General features: G+C 33.8%; 1 protein-coding gene across 2 annotated transcripts in view; it reads right to left on the reverse strand.

The window, feature by feature from the left end:
• Window positions 1-3,453: 3,453 nt before the first annotated feature.
• Window positions 3,454-21,138, reverse strand: part of LOC659717 (neuroligin 4) — a 147,082-nt gene continuing 129,397 nt past the window's right edge. For both annotated transcript variants that reach the window (XM_965995.4, XM_015980087.2), the window contains 3 exons: window positions 18,036-18,154; window positions 8,945-9,630; window positions 3,454-4,778 (listed from right to left, as the gene is read on the reverse strand). In XM_965995.4, coding sequence (XP_971088.1) covers window positions 4,434-4,778; window positions 8,945-9,630; window positions 18,036-18,154 — 1,150 coding nt within the window. In that variant the 3' untranslated portion in view covers window positions 3,454-4,433. The remainder of the gene's footprint in view (window positions 4,779-8,944; window positions 9,631-18,035; window positions 18,155-21,138) is intronic.

Consider the following 21,138-nt stretch of genomic DNA (forward strand, 5'->3'; position numbering starts at 1 on the left):
AAGTATTCAAGAGAGAGGACAGGACCCCCGGCTGATATCCCGAAAATAACATTTCCAACAGTCGCGTAAACGGTATGTACGTAGGTTTTCACGAGATTCGATCGCTTGATTTCCATACATATTGGTTTCTGATATAGGACGTCTCTAACATTGAGTAAAAGGGGAAAGTAGCAAATAAAATAAAAGTCCCTCTTTGGCTGCTTCCAATTTACGCCGGTTTTGTCATGAGTGTTTACCGGAGAAATTCGCATTCGATCCATACCTGAGCCCTTTTACCTCGCTGATGCGATCACAACACTAATGGCCGAAAGGAAATCTAATTACCGACGCCATTTACGCATATCTGCATGGACGGAAGCGATTTTTGCGCTTTAGACCCCATGCCACATAATCTCGAGGGACATCGGAATCTGACCGCAAAGAAATAACTGTAAAAAAGAAGCGACACTTTCATTAACAGAGACTCTCATTTTACAACGCAGAAAAATTATTACAAAATATAAATAAAAAACATAAAAAAGCTTTTATTTCAAAAATGCACTACAAAGTAAAAAATAATGTACTTCGGTTTCGTATTGAGGTCGTTACGATACGCGATTTGCGTATCGTAATATTCAAAGGACTGCTATAATAATTACACTAAAAACCAGGGTAATTTAGTTGGATAATGTTGACAACCTAGTTTTTTGACAATTATGTGAGAGAACTGTCAAAACATACATTTCAAAACGTCTTAAATACATTCAAAATACATTTGTACGAATAAACTAATGGCGGTCCAAATTTTTTATTTCATTTCACTGTCTGCGCACAAAAGTTGTCAACTGCCACAAAATTCCCTGAATTTCGAAATTAATTTTTTTGATACAAAAAGTGCAAAGTAGAAAAAATACTGTATGATATTTCGTTTATAAGGCATTTTGTCGCACTTACTTTATGACTAAATTCGTGCGTGCGTCTTATAAAACTCGTATCATTTTTGTACTCGCTGCTTTTAAATAGCGGGACTTTCCCGTGCAGTGGTGTTTTTTACTTTGCAACAATGGCTAGAAACATTTAATAGGTTGGTATCGCTACCGTTGAGATGGAAACGATAATTTTTTTTATGTGAAGTGACAGTTCATGTCAATTTGATGATTTACCAACCCCTTAAGCAAAAAGAACTAAATTATTTAAAAAAATATTTTTTTGCGATATTCGTTACAAGAAATATTGTACCTAACTTGTTTGGAAAGCAATTTTCCACATTCGCACTTCAGGTAGCACTCTCTGCCCTCGTGCAGCAAACAAAGTGCTTATGTGGAAAATTGAACTTTCCAAACTCGTTAGGTAAGTAACTATTTCAATCGCAGGAGAATATTTTTTTACAGGTTAAAATTCTAGAATTTCTAAAAGCTTTGGGAGTTATAATACTACGGCATTACATAATGACTTTGTTCAGTTGACAACTCCCAAAGCTTATATAAATTTTAGAATTTTAACTTGCAAGAAAAAATATTCTCCTGTGATTGAAAACCATACTTGAAAAATATTTTAACACAAATAAACTTAAAGTAAACGTGTCCAAAACTAAAGCTATAATTTTTACAACTAAATATAAATACAACCAAATTGATTTTGCCAACATTAATTTAAACATATATAACATAACTGTAGAGTTTGTTAATAAATGTAAGTATTTAGGATTTTACCTATCTAGCTATCTAGCTTGCTCGATTTTGAGAGTCATCTCGATTATGTTTGTAAAAAAATTAGGACGAAATTGTTTTTTTTCTTAAGAATATCTACGCATGTGTCAATGCAAACAAGAATTTTAATTTACAATTGTATTGTCCAACCACATTTTGATTATTGTGCCACACTTATGTACCTGCTACGGCCTAGTCATGTTGTACAACTGCAAAAGCTTCAGAATAGAGGAATGCGTATAATTTTAAGATGTAACCGCTTAACACCTATAAAATGTATGTTATCGGCCCTAATGTGGTTTTCTGTGACGCAACGACTGTATTATTCTACCATGATTTTTGTATATAAAATAATTAAGCTTGGAGTACCAGAGTATTTCAGTGAATATCTTATTTGCAGAAATAGTGTACACAATTACCAGACTAGGGATTCTTCCAAAATTAATGTTCAAAGTGTAAATTACCGACAAACAATGTTATCTTTATTTTTTAAGGGTATTAATGAATATAATAAGTTACCAAACAATATTAGAAATGCAGGTACTCTATCTATATTTAAATCAAAAATCAAAGATTATGTGAAGATAAATGTGCAATAAGTGTGACTTTTATCCACTAATGTAATTTTTTATTTATTTTTAACTATTGTAACTAGGTTTCCTATTAATTAATAAATTCTTCTTCTTCTTAAACCATTATTTTTTACTTTTTAGTGCATTTTTTAAATAAAAGCTTTTTTAACATTTTTTTATATTTTTTATTTATAAATTTTACGTGTTAATTTTTACATTGTATATCTACCATGACGTCCAAATGACCAAAATATCTTCTATGTTGCTATAAGTTACGGTATGTATCTACATATTGAGAACCCGTTTTAAAACCCTATTTAACCCCTTTGGGGGTAATTGAGTATCAAAAATTGCATTGTCACGCAGATTAAGTGATTATACAAAATTTGAAATCATGCGGACAACTAGAACCCTTTCAAATTTGGGTCCGAAAATATGAAAACAGACAGACAAACAACAGAGTGAGTTAAAAATAAAAGCTTATAAAATAATAGAAAGCAGACTCAAAGAGTCTCTTTATCCTTCCTCTCAGTACTCTATGGAAGTTTTTTAGAGTTGTAAAAATTAAATGTTTATGTGTGAAGGTTGTGGCGGAGCCGTTTTGTAAACATATGGTTTAATTTGGGTCTGGAAATATGTTTGTTCCGTCTCAGATAAGGGCGAACAGTCGATATTATATTAAATTTCGTTTTTCGCGTCGGAAGAGCTGGAAACCCGATATTAAAAAGGTCTAGATACAGTGCATTAGAGCGAATTCCGTCGTTGCAACGGTCGATTCGGTGTCAAAATCGGGTCATGTCGCCGTCGGTGTAGGTGAATTTAGCGATAAAGCGTCGCTTCGGTTTTTGCTTTTTGTGTCTAAGTTGAGATTGGGGGAAACTTTGCACTTACCTTGAAATCGTCAAGGGACATGTTCCGGCTTATCGGTCGTTAAATTTCCGCCGGGTCCTGGCCTTTACTTCGCGATAAAATATTTTGTTCATTAATTGACACTCAGGGACGAAGCGAAAATATGTAATTTCGAAATGAAGCCAGCAGTTTTAGTTACAAAACCAACAACACGAGACGATCCCAAATCCAATATTAACATTGAATTAAATCGGAAGATGGCAAATTTGCTTTGCAAATTTGCAGATAAAAGACGTGATCGCGAAAATAATGGAATATTCATAAGTGAAAGGAGATGCTTTTTTAGTAATTAATCTTTATTAATAATTAATGTGTCACATTATTTAAAACATCTTTTAACGAGTCTTGGAAGCGTGGAGAGGCGCGCTCTCGCACGGTTCGCCGACAGGTAGTTCCAAAATTCACCGAAAAAGTGGTTATATGCTTGCATTGGTTTGTATATACAATGTCTAAAACTCGCTGATTGTTTAATTACTAAAATTAGACTAAGATTAATTTATTTTTTCGTTGAAGTTTGAAACGGCTACACTTTCTTTATATACATTTTTATATAGATTGTCCACTGTGTTTAACACTTTGCGAGTTTGCAGAAAACAACTTCGGCGCACAGAATCAAAATACTTTGGCACAGGTCGCCATTCAGATCGAAGTACAAAATTTGCTAAGTTGGCAGTAATTCATACGGGAGGGAAATTTTTAAATGTATTCAAGTTCGTGGGGTGAAATAATGGAAGGCGCAATGCAATACTGAGGCGGTAGTGAAACCTGAATAATTTAAAAATTTTCACAAGCACTGAAAATTCAACTAATGATAGAGGTATTGATCAACATGATATAGATTCGAACAGGATAACAAGAAACGAATTACATTTGTTTGACTCCAATTTTTCGCTAATTTCAAAGCGGGAATTCTCGCTTGAAATTAGCAAGGGACAATTCCGGTCCCAAACTGATTTCAAACAAACTTCAAATTTAGCTCTCTTATATCGTGGAACTAAACTGAGTTAGGCGTCGAATTTCGAACATTCGATTTATTTATTCATTCCACAAAGGCGACCGACTTGTCGGAATGAAAAAACAAAGCGCCTCCAAACTCAAAACTTTTTATTCACTCTCCCCAACGCAATAGACTCTGAAACAATTTGAAAAAATACACACTTATACACAGAAACATCCATAATAAATCTTCTGTACACGTAGGAATGAGGCCGCGTTTTAGGCCCGCCAAAATCCGGACGAATGGTCACTAGAGCACTTGATATTATCACACGCGCATCTCACTCATGGCCGCTTGTGGAACTCGCATGTTCCCTTTGTTGTTGGCCAACAAAGGCTGGCTTTCCGGCGGACTTTTGGTCCGAGGGGGCGGCGGCGGCCGAGGCACGCTCATCGGCATCGTCGCGTTGCCATTGGGGGGCTGCACCAAGCCCTGCTGCTGCATCTCGGCGATCACGCACGCCGTGTTGTTCAGCAATGTGGCGTTCTTGGGGAGGGTCATACTCCCAGGGTTGTAGTTCTGGCCGTAGCTGGAGGCGTTCTTCGGCAGGGTCATGCAGTTCTGCATCATCACGCTCGGGCTGGGGGGCGGCGCCTTCAACGTGTTGGACATCTAACAATCAAAACATTAAATCGTTAAAGGTCGCCATCAGTTTCTCTTATAGTAAAAGATTGCAAAAGAGTGCAGGAATCAAAATGAAATATATAAATATCAATTTTTGAAACTTTTGCCTTAACAGGTTTTTGCTGATTGTTCGCGACATTTCATCTCGTGCTGTACAGCCAGCCTGTCGCCAGTTGGCATTTTTTAAATTTTGGCAAAATTAAAAGGACAACTGAGCGCAGATTGAGCTATATGTGCAGTTTCAAAGCTCTATTTGTGTTAGGAACTGGAAAAAAATATTAAAAATGGTTTTTAATAAAAAACTTTTATTAGGAAATTTTAAGTTATACTTCGTAAGAGCCCTAAGACCATTTTTTTACTGAACGCAAATTGCTTCCGATACTTATTTATACAAAATAAAAACCAGTTTCAGTGTAATTACTTATGTGAATCAGATTTTGAATTTTCACGCCAAATGGCGAGAATGGCACACGTGTAAAAATTTTTAGCGGGGCGCCACTAAGTTAATGCTAATATAAAGCTACACTTTATGGATAACTGAAAATACATTGAAACTTAAGTTTAAGAACTTTCTTATTTTCCTTTCAGAAACAATTTCTATTCGCTATTTTTTGAAAAGCACATGAAAAATTTTAAAATAAAAAAATTGGAAACCGCCTGCGTATACATGTGTAATTATACGAAAACTTTTTATAAGTAAAAAATATGTTTTTTACTATAAAAGAACATTTTTGTTTAAGATTATTTATAAAAGTTTTGGAGACTGCAATACTTTAGTATTGGCCAAAATAATTATTTTGAAACGTTCAATAAATCGCAAAATTTTAACTGAACTTATCGAACTCTCAAATATTTTTCGCAGTAACTTTTTCAAATTGAAATTTATTTTAAAAATTATCACGGCGCATCCACCATTTTTATCTCAAAACAAAATTAATTACTTTAGAAATTTTGAGCGAAACATGGAAAATTTAATACATCTGCAAATACTTTTTTGCTCAGTTTTTGTAAAAACAGTTACATAAAATTTCTTGCAAAAATCGCTCAATTGTAGTAAAAGATTCCAACATTCAAACATTTATTTAGCAGAAATGCTCACATAGCATTTGTTTGCCATAAAACATCTTCAAATCTTTTAGTTTATTTTAAAAAATTATCACGGCGCATCCACCAATTTATTCTCAAAACGGAAAATTAATTATTTCAGAGATTTTGAGCAACACATGAGAAATTTAATACATCTGCGAATATTTTGTGGTCAGTTTTTACGAAAACAGTTACATGAAATTTCTTGAAAAAAAAATAGCACAGTTGTAGCAAAAAGGTTCCAACATCTAAACATTTATTTAGCAGAAACGCTTACATACTATTTGTTTATCATAAAACATCTTCAACCTTTTGGTTTATTTTAAAAATTTATCTCGGCGCATCCACCATTTTTATCTCAAAACGAAAAATTATTATTTAAAAAATTTTGAGCAACACATGGGAAATGTACGACATCTGCAAATATTTTTTGCTCAGTTTTTGCAAAAACAGTTACATGAAATTTCTTGCGAAAAATAGTACAATTGTAGCAAAAAGGTTTCAATATTCGAACATTTATTTAGCAGATAAGCGCTCACACAGCATTTGTTTGCCAAAAAACATCTTCAAATCTTTTGGTCTATTTTAAAAAATTTTCACGGCGCATCCACCATTTTATTCTCAAATCAAAAAATTAATTATTTCAGAGATTTTGAGCAACACATGAGAAATTTAATACATCTGCGAATATTTTGTGGTCAGTTTTTACGAAAACAGTTACATGAAATTTCTTGAAAAAAAAAATAGCACAGTTGTAGCAAAAAGGTTCCAACATCTAAACATTTATTTAGCAGAAACGCTTACATACTATTTGTTTATCATAAAACATCTTCAACCTTTTGGTTTATTTTAAAAATTTATCTCGGCGCATCCACCATTTTTATCTCAAAACGAAAAATTATTATTTAAAAAATTTTGAGCAACACATGGGAAATGTAAGACATCTGCAAATATTTTTTGCTCAGTTTTTGCAAAAACAGTTACATGAAATTTCTTGCGAAAAATAGTACAATTGTAGCAAAAAGGTTCCAATATTTGAACATTTATTTAGCAGATAAGCGCTCACACAGCATTTGTTTGCCAAAAAACATCTTCAAAACTTTTGTTTTATTTTAAAAATTATTACGGCGCATCCACCATTTTTGAAAAATTAATTATTTCAGAAATTTTGAGCAACACAGGAAATTTTATACATCTGCAAGTATTTTCTTGCTCAGTTTTTTCAAAAACAGTTTCATGAAATTTCTTGCAAAAATAGCATAATTTTAGCACAAAAATTATTACGGCGCATCCACCATTTCTAAAAAATAAATTATTTCAGAAATTTTGAGCAACATATAGAAAATTTTATGCATCTGCAAATATTTTCTTGCTCAGTTTTTTCAAAAACAGTTACATCATAATTGTAGCACTAAAGTTCCAACTTCCAAACATCTATTTAGCAGCAACGCTCACATAGTATGTGTTTTACCATAAAACACCTTCATACCTTTTGATTTATTTTAAAAAATTATCACGGCGCATCCACCATTTTTGTATCAAAATGGAAAATTAATTATTTCAGAAATTTTGAGCAACACAAGGGAAATTTAATACATCTGCAAATATTTGTTTTGTTCAGTTTTTGCAAAAACAGTTACATGAAATTTCTTTCTCATTATTTCTTTATCTAAAAATAAAAAAATTATTATTTTGGAAGTTTTGTACAATAAATCGCTAAATTGTAACAAAAAGAGTTTTACGTTCAAATAATTTGTTTGCTTTGTTTTTGCAGAAACGGTACACAATGTTTATTAACTCTGTATATCCCATGTTAGTTCATAGTAAATTTTGCAACAGCATATTTGAATTTTTTAAAAAGGGATATAACATTGTTTTATCTTTTGATTTTTTTTAAAGTATGCTGGCACAACCAATTTTTTTATTTTAAAATGGAAAATTATATTTCGGAAATTATATAGCGTGATTCAATTCAAATACTCGCATTGTTTTAGAAACCACTTAGTTGCATTTAAAAATGCAAAAAAAATTCTCTCCTGAAGTAGATACATCTCCTCAAAGTTTTCACTTTAATATTAATTTTCTGTTAGTTAATAAAGTGGCTTTTTATGAAGAACTAATATCGACAACAAAGATTTGTTGGGACAATGGATATACAAGCAATAATAAAGAAATATAAAAAGAGTATCTATGGTTTCAAATTATCGTAGTGCCAAAAGGTGAATTAAGATACAATACGGATGTGTTCGCATATGCAATTCTTTAAACATTCTTGTCTTCGACCTTTTTGAATCACTCCATTTACTATAAATCAAAAAATTTTAACTTCAGGAGTTTTTAGTTCAAACAATTTTTTTTCTCTGTTGTTGCAAAAACAGTCACATACCATTTATTTATCATAGAATATGGTTTGCTCTTTTGTTCAATTAATAATAATTATTATTTATTTCATTATTTATTAATTATGAATAACAAATTAAATTTCATTTAGTTTACAATAAAATTATTATTTTCCTATTACATTATTGTTGTGCTTCTATTCTATCGCACTGCCACGGAAAACTTTAAAAATTTAATTACACATAATCCTATGCCTTTTTCATTGAATGTCAAAGAACATTATTCAAAATAAAAAACTATTTTTAGGAAACAATAAATAATTAACAACTGAAAATCGATTTATTTTGGAAAAATTCTGAGAAATCCTCCATACGATTGTCAAACTTGTGAACTTCTTTGCACGTTAGTCACAAAATTCACAAAATAAAAATAAGAGTTAATTGAACATAAAGTTAAGACAAAAATTTTCAACGGGAAACTATTGTGGCGCCCCCAAAAATGTCAATGTTTTAGTTAAATAAATTAAAGTTTATTTTTTCATCAGTATTGCGAGTATTCAGTTCAATTTTTGCATGCATGTTTACAATGAAGTTGTGCACTCTATTTTATTTTCTGATTGTTAAAATATCTTGCGTCTGGAACCAAACGCCCAACTTAAAAAAAAACGAGTAATACACTAAACAAAAATTTTTAACAGACAACAGAAGCATTCTGAGTTAGGGACTCACTTGTATGTTGCTGGGGCACAGATGCTGTTTATCGTGTTGGGCATTCGCCGCCATGATCATCGCCGAGGTGTCCTGTTCCACGTCCACGATGACATTCGCGCTCTGCGAATGTCCCATATGGTAGTGCCCATGCTTGGAGATGGTCTCAAACGTGGCTTGATTCCGACTTTGTTGCTGCTGGAGCGACTTGACCTCCATGCGCGTCTTGTCCCTCTGGTAGTACACTCCGGCGAAAATCAGTACATTTAAAATCAGCAACGAGCACCCAATCGCGATGGTGACACTCAAAGCCGTGCTGTAGGCGGCGTATCCCGCCGCCTCCAAACTGGCCAGGGTGTCAGTCGAGGTGTTTTGGTTCTGGTAGGTTTGGTGGTTGAAATTTCCCGATGAAACGACGTTGACACAAGTCGTTACGATCGTGTCCATCGTTGTGGGGGCTTCTAGCCCGGAAAGACTGGAGTTGGGTCGGCGGCGGAATAGCTCCATCGTGGGGTCGTAATAACTGACTCGAGATAAGGGGTCAGGGCGGACGGCCCCGTCGTACAAGTCTGCGTTATTGTGATTCCTGAAGAGATTGTGTCTGGCCACGACGTCCTCCATTCCGGCGCGGTGCAGCTCCGGGATCAGACGCAGCCACACACTTAATTGATGGGCCCGGAAATGGTTCTTCATCCGGGGCTTCATGCCTGCGGACAAAAACAAATTTACAAACATTTTTAAATTACTTTGTTTATTCACTTTAGTGTACACTTTAACGAAGAACAAGACGTCAATTTTCTAGCAGTTGTAAATATGTTCAATATGTTTGGCTTCACGAGACATGTTCATGAAAACAATCATATAAAAGGAAATTGTTTAGACAATATATGTTGTAACTATGTCAATAACTCTGCGAGAATGGTCTCACTTGGTATTTCTGATCATTTTGGTCAATTACTAAACTTTTCAGAGAATCTTGATAAAGAATCAGTCGTGATGGCGCAGTTTAGAAGCTTTAACAAAAAAATATTCAACATTGAAACCGCCAAAAAAAATTTGATCTTTTCAAAAACAATGTGTTCAAAAATGTTCTTTCATCAAGTCACCTGTGAATTTTGAACGTAATGTTCCGCTTAGTTTAAATTGTAAATGCCGACAGAGTAACAGATCCGTCAAAATAATGTAAAAAGGCTTCGAATCTAAAAACAAGAGAATACACAAGAACAAAAATAGCAACAACAACAAAAAATATAAAACACAAATCAAAACAAATCCTACATTTAAATCAACTTTGCCTAAAAATGCAAAAAAAAGTAAAAAGTTACTTCAATGTTTTGACAGTACTGAAACTACAATACACATTTGAACAAAGCGGCACACTCAATTTGAGTTCTATAGTCGACTTGATAAACAACCATTTTTCAATGAAAATTATTGTTATAAATAGAAACTAATTATTATTTTTTTTATAATGGTTTAAGCAAAACCCAAACATTTATAATAAAAATCTTTATTTACAATATAAAAAATATACAATATAAAAAATATATTAACAGATCATTACAGAACAGAAAACAATACTAAAATAGACACATTAAGTACGCAAAATCAAGTTGGCACTAAATTAATAAGGAAACTGGTCGTAAACCTAAATTAATAGTACCTCCAGAAAATTTTACTGTAGATAAAATTAATTTTTTTATAAACAATGCGATCATTATAATTCAATAATTAAAATATCTCAATATTGAAGTTAATATAGTTTTGAAAAACCTCCTGTATAATAATTCCTTTTTCTTTAATAAAGGCCTTATTATTATTATTATTATTATTATTATTATTATTATTATTATTATTATTATTATTATTATTATTATTATTATTATTAATACCTACTAATGAAATTAAAAATAAACAGAGTAAATATATATTTTCTATAAATATGTTTTATGTTGAATTTTGCTAATTCCTATGACGGTTTATCATATAAATTCAAATATTCAAGATGTTTTTCCCGACAAAATAAAACTTGCCAAAGTCTCTGTGCAAAAAAAAAAGTAACAAATGTCCCTAAAAATTTCAGACCAGTTTGCCTCCAGCATTTTAAATCTTATAGTATGTCATCTATAATCAAATAATTTCATTTTTTTGAAAAAAATTAAGTATTATGTTTCTCGCAATTTAGATATAGGGGAGGAGTTTCGACATCGAGGACAATCAACAAGCTAGTAAATTCAATTCAAAAACTTTTTCATCATAAAAAAATATATTTGCTAAGAAAAAATGGTTATAACTAAGGTACTGAATGCTGTCATGAACAGAGCTACTGTCATCATATGAGTTTGACAATAACAGCGGTTTTTTGATCTTGAAAAAATACCAAAAAGTGTCAAGATTTGAAAGATTAAGTGACAGTGTCACATGATGTCAAAAATTATTGAGACAAAAATTAGCCTAAAGTATCCATATTAGACATTATAGTCGATTTAACAAAGAAAATTTTCAAAGTCAGAAAGCCGCTGTCATTGTAAAAATCATATGATGGCAGTACCTCTGTCTATGACAGCATCCATACCTTAGTTATAACGTAAAAACTTGGTGTTAGATCTTATTTATTCGGATCTCAAATAAGTAGTCCAAATAGACAAAACACCTATGTCAAAAAACTTAAAAAAGGATGCCTCAAAGATCAGTTTTGGATCCTCTTCTTTTACTTATTTATATAATAACATATTTCTCTATATGCTGACGACTCCACTTTGAAAAAGTTTAAAACAGGGAAGAACCAAAAAATAGTCTTATAGCCTTTATTTTGAATAAAATAAAATGTTGATTCGATTTAAATAAATTGTATTTAAACGACAATAAAACTGTTATAATGTGTTTTGCGGTAAAAAATAACCTGAATATTAATCAAACTGATGATACAGATCAAAATACAAATTTTTTTGGGCTAATAGTTAATAAAAATTTAGTCTGGCATGTACAAATAATGCACTGGTGAAAAAAAAATAAGTAATGAGATATTTATGGCATATGCGAATTGAACAATATCTTTTATGTAACCACCACGGTAACAACCTACCACTCATTGATTGAATCCCATCTTGGGTATTGCTCTTAGTTATTTTAACCCAAGAATTTATTGTACAAAAGTATACAGTAGATAAGGAATAGTTATACTGTCAATATCAGTAATGAAACAAGGTTGCGCTTCGTTGACCTTGGTCTGATATCTGATTACTGTTTATTACTTTTTAGTTTGCTTGAACTTTTGCGGAAACTGATGTGTAAAGTAGGTTGTCAATTTGCATTTGCTGGAGGAGAAAAAACAAAATGAAATTTTTTTATTAGATATTTTTGAATCCATTTTTAGAATATTTTGGGAATTGCAAATTTTTGATAAATTGAACTGAATTGAATCAAGTGGATTGTCCAAGTCTGACAAATTAAATTTTCTGACCTTGACCTTACATCGTCTGCTACGATTTTTGATAAAAAATGCTGTTTTTATTTGACCAGTTAAGAGGACCTACAAGATGGATATTCACACGGTAAACCGTTGACGCAAAATCGCACTTGGAACGTTTTTACATTTTGGGTGAGATAAGATGTTTTCGACAATCGATCAGCTCCAAAAACAATAGGGTTCTTAACAGGACTGAGGTGACCTACTGGCCAAATTTCATAGAAAAATATTAACTCTGTGAAGAATTATCTGGGTTCGCAGAAGAACCGGACAGAAGGATCGCCGGACACCAACAAATTTCACTTTTTTATCGATTGGTAAAAGTTTCAAGGGTTTCTCGATCGAAAAAAAACCTACATAGAACTTTTTTGAAAAAAACTTCGCAGCAAATTGTAAACCTTATTTTAAAAGATTCTTATTGCATATTGTGTTGTCTTGTTATTTAATTTATTTGGCACTTTGTAGGTATGTTAAAAGCGGTCGACCTATAAGAATGTATGGTCTTGTTGTTAATTGATGTGTCTGTAAGGTTTGTAATTTTTTTGGCGAAACTAGTTCGAGTATTTGCGAATTGCGAGATCGATATTGAATTAGAGTGTCCTCTTCCCCTATCGGTAACTTAATTCCTTTCCGTATCGCTTATGATGTATGACGACAGAAGCAGCATCGCCATCTTGCGCCTGTAATTACCGCTCTTCTTGACGTGACTCGTGCAAATGTCTGAGGATATCCGAGATGTATGCGAGTGAAATGATCGCGCTCTGGTTATAAATCTGCTCGTCCCGGAGGATCAACCACGTTCCATCTCTGTTTATCACTGTCTTTGCTCTTCGTTCCGCCCTGCGTCTGCAGATACGCCACTTATCTGCTATTTAAAATGCGCTCGACGACACTCACACGCCGCAAGACCGCCGCTATCTCCTCGACTAAGCTGAATTAATTAATACAAACAGGGGCTTTTCTAAACGGGGGCCCACCTGGCCTCTCGATGCACAAACCGCTCTTGTTATGTCTCAATGGGGGTCATCAGACAACAACCGCATAGCTGGCCTGAAGCACTGCCTCTAAATTATCTCATACAACTGATAGGGCAAACAAGACTAATGCTCCGTTTCAACATAATTGCTGCGATAATGCCACAGGTAATGTCGATGGAAAGGGCGAAACTACACTAATCGGGAACTTTTCGTTATGTTTACCTTTCTTTCCGCTTGAATAAAACTTCGCAGACCCTTTTCAGGGGACAAAAACTTATACACAAACACGGCAACAGTCGCTGCGACGTAATCGAGAAGGTTTATATGCAAATTCAATTTTTTCCGAGGAAGCGGCGAGCTTCCAAGACAATGAAATATTTTTCCGCGATACTACAAGCGTATTATTCGCCCCAAACTATGAACGATTTAACAACGCTGCTACCAATTTGCGACCAAATAAAACAAAGCTATACGTTAGCAAACTTTTTTTATTAACTTGTGACTCGAATCTCGAGACGATATTAAAGCGGAATCGGTCCCCGACCAAATATTTAACCCATTTGTGCGTCGTCTAACAGTTATCTAATTTATTTGTCAACTGTGACACGATTCGCCCCCGATAATTCAATTTACTCATCTGAAACTCGATAATGCTCAAAATTCGGCACTCTGAAAGATTAGCTCTTTGGCGAATTCGGCTAATTAATCAAATTTTCCGCAAAAATGCGACATTTTTTCCGGAAACTTTAGTTCGATTCTCGTAAAACGTAGAGTTTGTCAGAAATTTCAGCGGTGAAAGGCTAGCTTTTGGTAATTCGTCCGTCGAGTTGTGGTTTTTCGGAGTGCCCCTCTAATGCCTAATTCCATATTCTTTCCGGCCTCCCGCGGCTGAATCCCAAGCAGGTCAATTGAATTTGTTGTGTGCCGCGAGCATTATTTCTTTTCCTCTATCTGCTGGAAAAATTACGTTAAGATTTCTCATCATCAACAAAGCTCGTTCGAGAGTTCGCTCCTGATTAGATTATTTCGGTTTAAGTCGTCGCAAGCCTTGACCAATCTCAAGTTGAAAAGCGGCGCGCTTTTTTCATCTGGGATCGTGATGGGGAAGCCAAGGGAGACGAGGAACGTGAGACTGCAACATTCCAACCTGACGCTCCATCACACAGATGGCGACACATGCGGCCACCATTCCTTAAATTGAAATTAGATAGACGCAAAGTTTCCAAGTTGATCGACAGTTGGTGCTGCTCGACCTGATTCGAAATTAAATCACGTCGTCGACCAGACGGACAAAATCCGAGCTCTTGTTTGGCGAGTTGCATCTACTTGGGATGAGATAAGTAATTGGCTATTAACAAGGGGGATTGGTAATTTAGTCGCGAAGATCGAGATCGAATAGCAGAGGGGAGATCGAACAGATTAAAAGCTTTCTAAAATATTAGCGCCCTCTTCGTTCCGAGTTAATCCTATTGGAAGCACATCGGAATTGACTCCTTTATGTATCGGACCCCGACAGTAGACAAGTTTATAAACACGCTTTTAGCTCAATTAAACAACGGACAAGTTTATTCCCAACTATCTTCCCACTTTCTTCATCTCTTGATTTGGGAAAAACCCAAGTTTGCAAATCCGAATCAAAGTTTCGGGCTCACGTCCTCATAATGCGATTATCTCGACGATAGGTAAGCAATCCTAAGATAGATAGGGTGATAACGGGCATCTTCTCCCACTATAACTTCAAAGCGAAGCTAATGGCTAACAAATCAAGCGTGAAATGACGTCGGCTTTCTCCCTCTACCACTTATCAAAACCCTCTCGGGCGTTTAACGTATTCGTCCAAGTCCCATCCTCATGAATATTTCAGCTCTTGGAAAAAATCGAGAAATTGAAAGTTAGCACAGACTGCAAATCCCCAAGCTTTATTAACGATGACCTCGGGAACACCCGATTGTCACCTGAACCGGTCCATCAAAGCTTCTCAATTAAACCGGGATCCGAGAACGAAGCGAGCTTTAGAGCTTTGGAGGGAATCCCCGGTGCCTTCGTCTTTCCTTGAGCCGATTCTAGTTCATAAGTTTGCTGAAGTTGGTTTGTGCTAAACTCGTACTTAAAAATGAATCACGACTACACAACCGACGCCGCCAAAAAGTTCCACCATAAGCTAAGTTCCACAGCTTTCGGCATTAGCGTATTAAGTTGGGCTTGAAGCTTACACGGAATCAGTTCATTTTAAATTAGGCACACGGTTTGATAGGCAACCGTCTTGAAACACTCGCCCTTAGCGCCCGAAAATTAAATCTTCAGAGAAAAATTTTTGTATACACTTATTTTGTTTCTAGAAAACTATTAAAAAAATGGAATTATTATCACACAGGTTTTAAAAGAGCTTTCCAAAGATAATGAACTTAATAAAGTTAAGTCCAATACTTTCGGAGTTATTGCTCGATAAATGCTCCGGGTACCGAAAATTAATCAAAATCTCGACAAAAAAAAACTAACATTTTAAAGACGTTATCTTGCACTTTTAATGTCTCTAGAGGCTTTTAAAGGCACAGAAAAGCATATTGCAACCGAAATGGAAAATATGATATTAATTCATTCCCATCGAGGTTTGTATACTATTTTATTCACAATCACATTATGTTTAATCCAATATTTGAATAAAATAAAATTCTAATAAAGTTGACGCACAAACATGGTGGGCTATACGTTTAATTTTTGACATTCGAGAAAAGTCAAACAAAATTTGTAGGCAGCATGAATTTGATCTTACTTACAATTGACAATTTCAAAGAAAAAATTTCTGGTATTTTTGCAATCTTGACGTTGGCCACCCTGTATATTTCCACCCCAAGGGATGGAAAAAACATGTTTCCTAAGCATTGAGAGGTTTGTAACGGCCATGTTACATCAATGATTGTGAATAAAAGTGTATAAAATATTGTTGGAGCGAGTTTTAAACAAACTGTGATTAATTTTAGATCATAAAAATATTTCTAGTTTAGTTTTGTAGACGTCGCGCTATACAGGGCTGTGTCGTCTAAACTCCACATTAAAAGTATTTAGAGTTCTAGTATTGATACTAAAATTAGATTATTGAAAATAATAAAACTATTTTCAACAAATATTTCCTTATTTTAAATAGAAAGCTATATTTATTTTTTATTGAGTTTTTGGATTACTAGAGTTATTTTAAGATAATTTTTATATGCTTTTCGATACCTAAATTTAGCCGTTTACGAAATATTTTGGTTTTTTTAATTTTTTCATTTTAAAGGTCGATGACCCTGGCTTTTTTTTACAATTTGCAAATATTTTGTAGCTCATTTGGGGTAAAAAAAATAACAAACCCCAACATATTTTTTTGAACATAGTTTCTCTTTTGTTTAATCAGAAATGTTTTTATGGCAGCAAACTATGCAAAAATAGAAAATTTCTACAATGTCAAAAAAAAAACAATATAACTAGAAAATTATCACAGATAGGTTCAGGGAATGCTAATACAGACAGGTGCAGAAAACTTTCCTTCTCCATCTAATAAAATAAAAATTGGAACTTCCCACTTGAGATAATTAAGTTATGGGTACTTGAAGTTGTCCGAACTTAAACTTAAGTTTTTTTAACTTTTTTCCAATTCCGAACATACTCAAGAACAGATATGGGCTTTCTCATTTAATTTTCCAAATATGATTTTGAAATATTTAAAACTAAAAGAGTTACCAATTTTTTCAGTAACAGGTGCAAATTCAAAAATTTTTAAAAAATCCTAAATATCTCAAAATCGGTTAAACTTGGGTATAGGGGATTTATTAAAATGACTCAACTAATCCAAAAACACAGTGAAAAGCATAGCTTTCCATTTGTAATTAGAAAGTTAATAGCGACTTCTGGTATAATCGGAAGTGCCGTTAACATTTTTTTTTTCATTATAATTTCAGTGAGCAGAACTTAATGAATTATGACTGAGTACCAACTTTCAGATGACTATCTTTATTAGAACCTTCAATACTTCTAAATACTCTTAAGAGTTTTCGAGGAAATTTAGTTTAAAATCGTTGAGAATCTAGGTCTTATAAGAATGACCACTAATTTTAGGCAAAAAAATAAGAAATTCAAATATTGAGAAGACTGGTATCCCTGGTCGCATTTTTTAATTAGGTAAGAAATAAGCCAAAAACGGGCCGCACTGTATTATCCAAATAAATCCAAGCTGAGTGAGTTGCAAGCCCGCGTCTGAATAATTTTTCTCGGAGCTTTTAGCCCCGTTGAGTGCGCTTAATGTATTTCCCTGCACTCAGTGTCCTTCCGGTCCAATTTGCGCTCCCACCTGATTCTCTTCCTCCTAATAAAGCAATAAGTGTTAAAAGGCGATGATCTGCGATATCGCGCATAAATCTTCCCCCCAGCGAGCACTTAGTGCATAAAGTACGCTCTGCGGTTGCATCGATCATAAAACAACTCCTCTTCGCCCACATATCAAAAATCTATTTCAGAAAGGTCGTACTTCATATGGATGGAGTGAAGTGTCTCGAACGTTCGGACATCAATATTCAAAGTTTGTCCTCGGCGAGATCATTTATTACACGTCTCCCCTTAACTGCAGCCAATTTAAACGGCCCGAGACGATTATACCCAAATCCTATCTCGATTTTACGAAAAAACTCACCTATCTCGAGGTACTTTTGATGGACTGAGTCGTATTCGTCCCAGACGATGGACCTGAAGCGGTTGCGTTCCTTGGAGGCGGCCAGGATGGGTTCCTGCTTGTGCTGCTCGTTGGGGTTACTGGAAATAAATAATAAAATTTATGCAAAAGCGCGGTTTCGTGTTAATTAAATTTGTAAAGGATGAAAGAGTGGAAAGTGAGCGCTTTGCCGGCCTGTAATTGATCGGTTTTGATGGAACTTACCTTACAAAGAAACACAAACCGGGGTTATAATAGAGCGATCCCTGCTTGTTTGACGTGTCATTTAATTAAATTTTGCTCGATTTGATATTTCGACACGAAGATTAGTATATCAATCAGATACGTAGCTCAAACTTTAGTTATTAACACGGATCCGTTTCTAGTAAATTGGTGTTATTGGAGTATAAGTTATTTTTGAGTTGGAGGAGCTTTTAGCCAAGTTTGGTGTATGTAGCATCAATCAGTTAATCGATTCTAGCGACTGGCAGTTGCGCACATCCGGCATTTCAGGTTAATTGAACATTAACTATGCATAGTGGTTGAGATTCGAGTTTTTGTCTTGTCTGAATCAAAGCGTTGTAAATCAAAGAAGGTTTCATTTAGTTTTGAAAAAATTAATTACGCAAAACATAAATAAACGACTAGATCCCATCAACTAGTCGCGGACCCGATATTGGCTGCGAGCTTGGAGAGTTTTGGTCTTGTTTTCTCCGGGAGTAATTTATTGGATCTGATTATTTGGAATTTTGCGAAACGTAAGGCGTGGCTGTGGAGGGCATTACACTGCACGTGCTGCGATGTTTGCATTCGATGACGGCAAAGTCGATGTTTGTAAACATTCAACGCCTGTTTATGTTTCTCGACGGTATGAAGTTTCCTTTCAGATGGTGTATTCCTATGGATTTCTTATCCATATCGGGACAACAAAGGCTGAATTTCCTTCAAGTCACGTCCTTTGCATAAAAACCGTATTCACCTTACACAAATAGGATCAAGATGGAAAATATTTGCAGACATTATCTGCGGCCCCGAGGCTGAAGAACGGATGCGGCAGCTTGAGACAATTACGGACAATAAAGGGTTGATCGAAATTCCAGCAAAAGGAGAGAACATTTTTTTTTAAATAATATCTGCAGAACATGAAGTAATTTTAGATTAAGACTAGTAATCACCCGCGATTTCGTCCGCGTAAATTTTGGTACAATCTGGTTTTTGATCCTTTTTTCCCTTGTTCCAATGCTTGTTACAGTTTTTGAATGTTATAACCATCAAATACTAATTTGATTAATAATGAAACCCTTTTCTCTTTTCTGTGTTATTTTTTTTAAACTAGAGGGACGTCCAACAACAAAAATGTGAAACACAAATCGAGACAAACCTTAAATTCTTCAGATAAGGCAGTAACAATTTGGAAGTTCGTAAAATTTTTGGTGACCAGATTTGGCAAAAGTGACATCAGTATTCCGAAATTATAATAGTCATATGGACAAAGGGGCACAGGGCATTAGAATTCCAGAGTTGATAAACATGAAGGTATTTTTATGCTATAAAGTTACGTACGACTATTTTTGACAAATCAATTATTTATTAATTTTTTTATGGATATTATCTTTACAAATAATGCAAATCCATACAAATTGTAACACCTTATTTAACCAAAAATCTTGAAATACATGATTCTTCCTTCATCTTTAACCGAAAGCTCAAATAACAGTATTTGCCCTCTTGCGAGTGGAACTTCTAAAAATCCTGGACTACACGCCTCTTCTATTTCAACCAAACATCAATTTTTATGATTATAAATAATAATTTCAGCAGTGAAGAATTTTTACATTTAACCCCCTTGGGAGGCAGAACTTTTAAAAATTCAAAACACGCCTTTATTCACTTTTTACCGAAAGCTGGACTATAAACATAACTTTAAAAATTAAAACTTTTTATATTTAAACCCTTTTGGGGGTGAAATTTTTAAAAATCATAATACACAGGTTTCTTTATTTTTTACCAAAAGCCCAAATAATAAGTCCCATGGATGTAATTTCAAAACGGATTTTTATAATTATCCCCTTAGGGGTAAGCTTTATAAATATTACAAAGCACGTGTTTATTAATTTTTTACCAAATGCCCTAATGGAAATTTTTATGAATATAAACCTGTTATTTTAATCAATTGTCAGTTTCAAAAATTTTTAAATTATGTTGAAACCCTGCTACACTGTCTTAAGAACAAAGCCTGGACGACTAATTTAAAATGGAGTTGTCAACGTTGGAACAATTTGACAATTGATTTTAATTCCGAATGGACTATAGGTAATCCAAAAATGACAAATTTTTATACCGGGTCCTCAAAAACAGGCACACCAACTCAATCAGGTGGGGTAGAAACTTGCTTACAAATAAAGGTAAAAATAGTAAAAAAATCTTTGTATTAAAGTTATTGACAAATAACTAATTTTAAATAAATAATATGTAGCAACCTTGTCCAACAGTTGTGATCACAGTAGAATTTAATTAAAAATAAAAATAAATTATTTTTAAAACCAAGAAATAATTCTTGGTTGGTAGATTTACAAATTGTGGTTTTTCTCATAGATTTAATTTTTTTTATAATCAAAAAACTGGCAAATTCTGATAGTAAATTTAAAAATAATTATTCATCGTTTCCTTAAGGAACGATTACTTAGTGTGAAACATACAGGATGCTCAAAAACTGGCGCACCAACTCAGTGGTACGTTATTGAGAAGCAAGTGCAGATTACGGGAAAAATGTTGAAAAAATTCCTAAAGTCATATTTAAAAAAATCTGGAGCTACAAACTTATTGTGATAACTTTTTTAGTTTTCATTATTTTTTATGTTTTTATGTTTCATACCAGGTAATCGTTCCGTAACAAAACGATGAATAATTATTTTAAAATTTACTATCAGATTTTATCAGTTTTTTTAATTTAAAAAAATTAAAATTCATCCAAAAAATCACAATGTGTAGATGTGCCAACACTGGGAATTATTTCCTAGAAAACCGTTTCAAAAATAATTTATTTTTATTGTTGCTCAAATTCTATTGCGATCATGACTGTTAG

This window comes from Tribolium castaneum, chromosome 5 (assembly GCF_031307605.1).
Source record: "Tribolium castaneum strain GA2 chromosome 5, icTriCast1.1, whole genome shotgun sequence".
Taxonomy (NCBI): Eukaryota; Metazoa; Arthropoda; class Insecta; order Coleoptera; family Tenebrionidae; genus Tribolium; species Tribolium castaneum.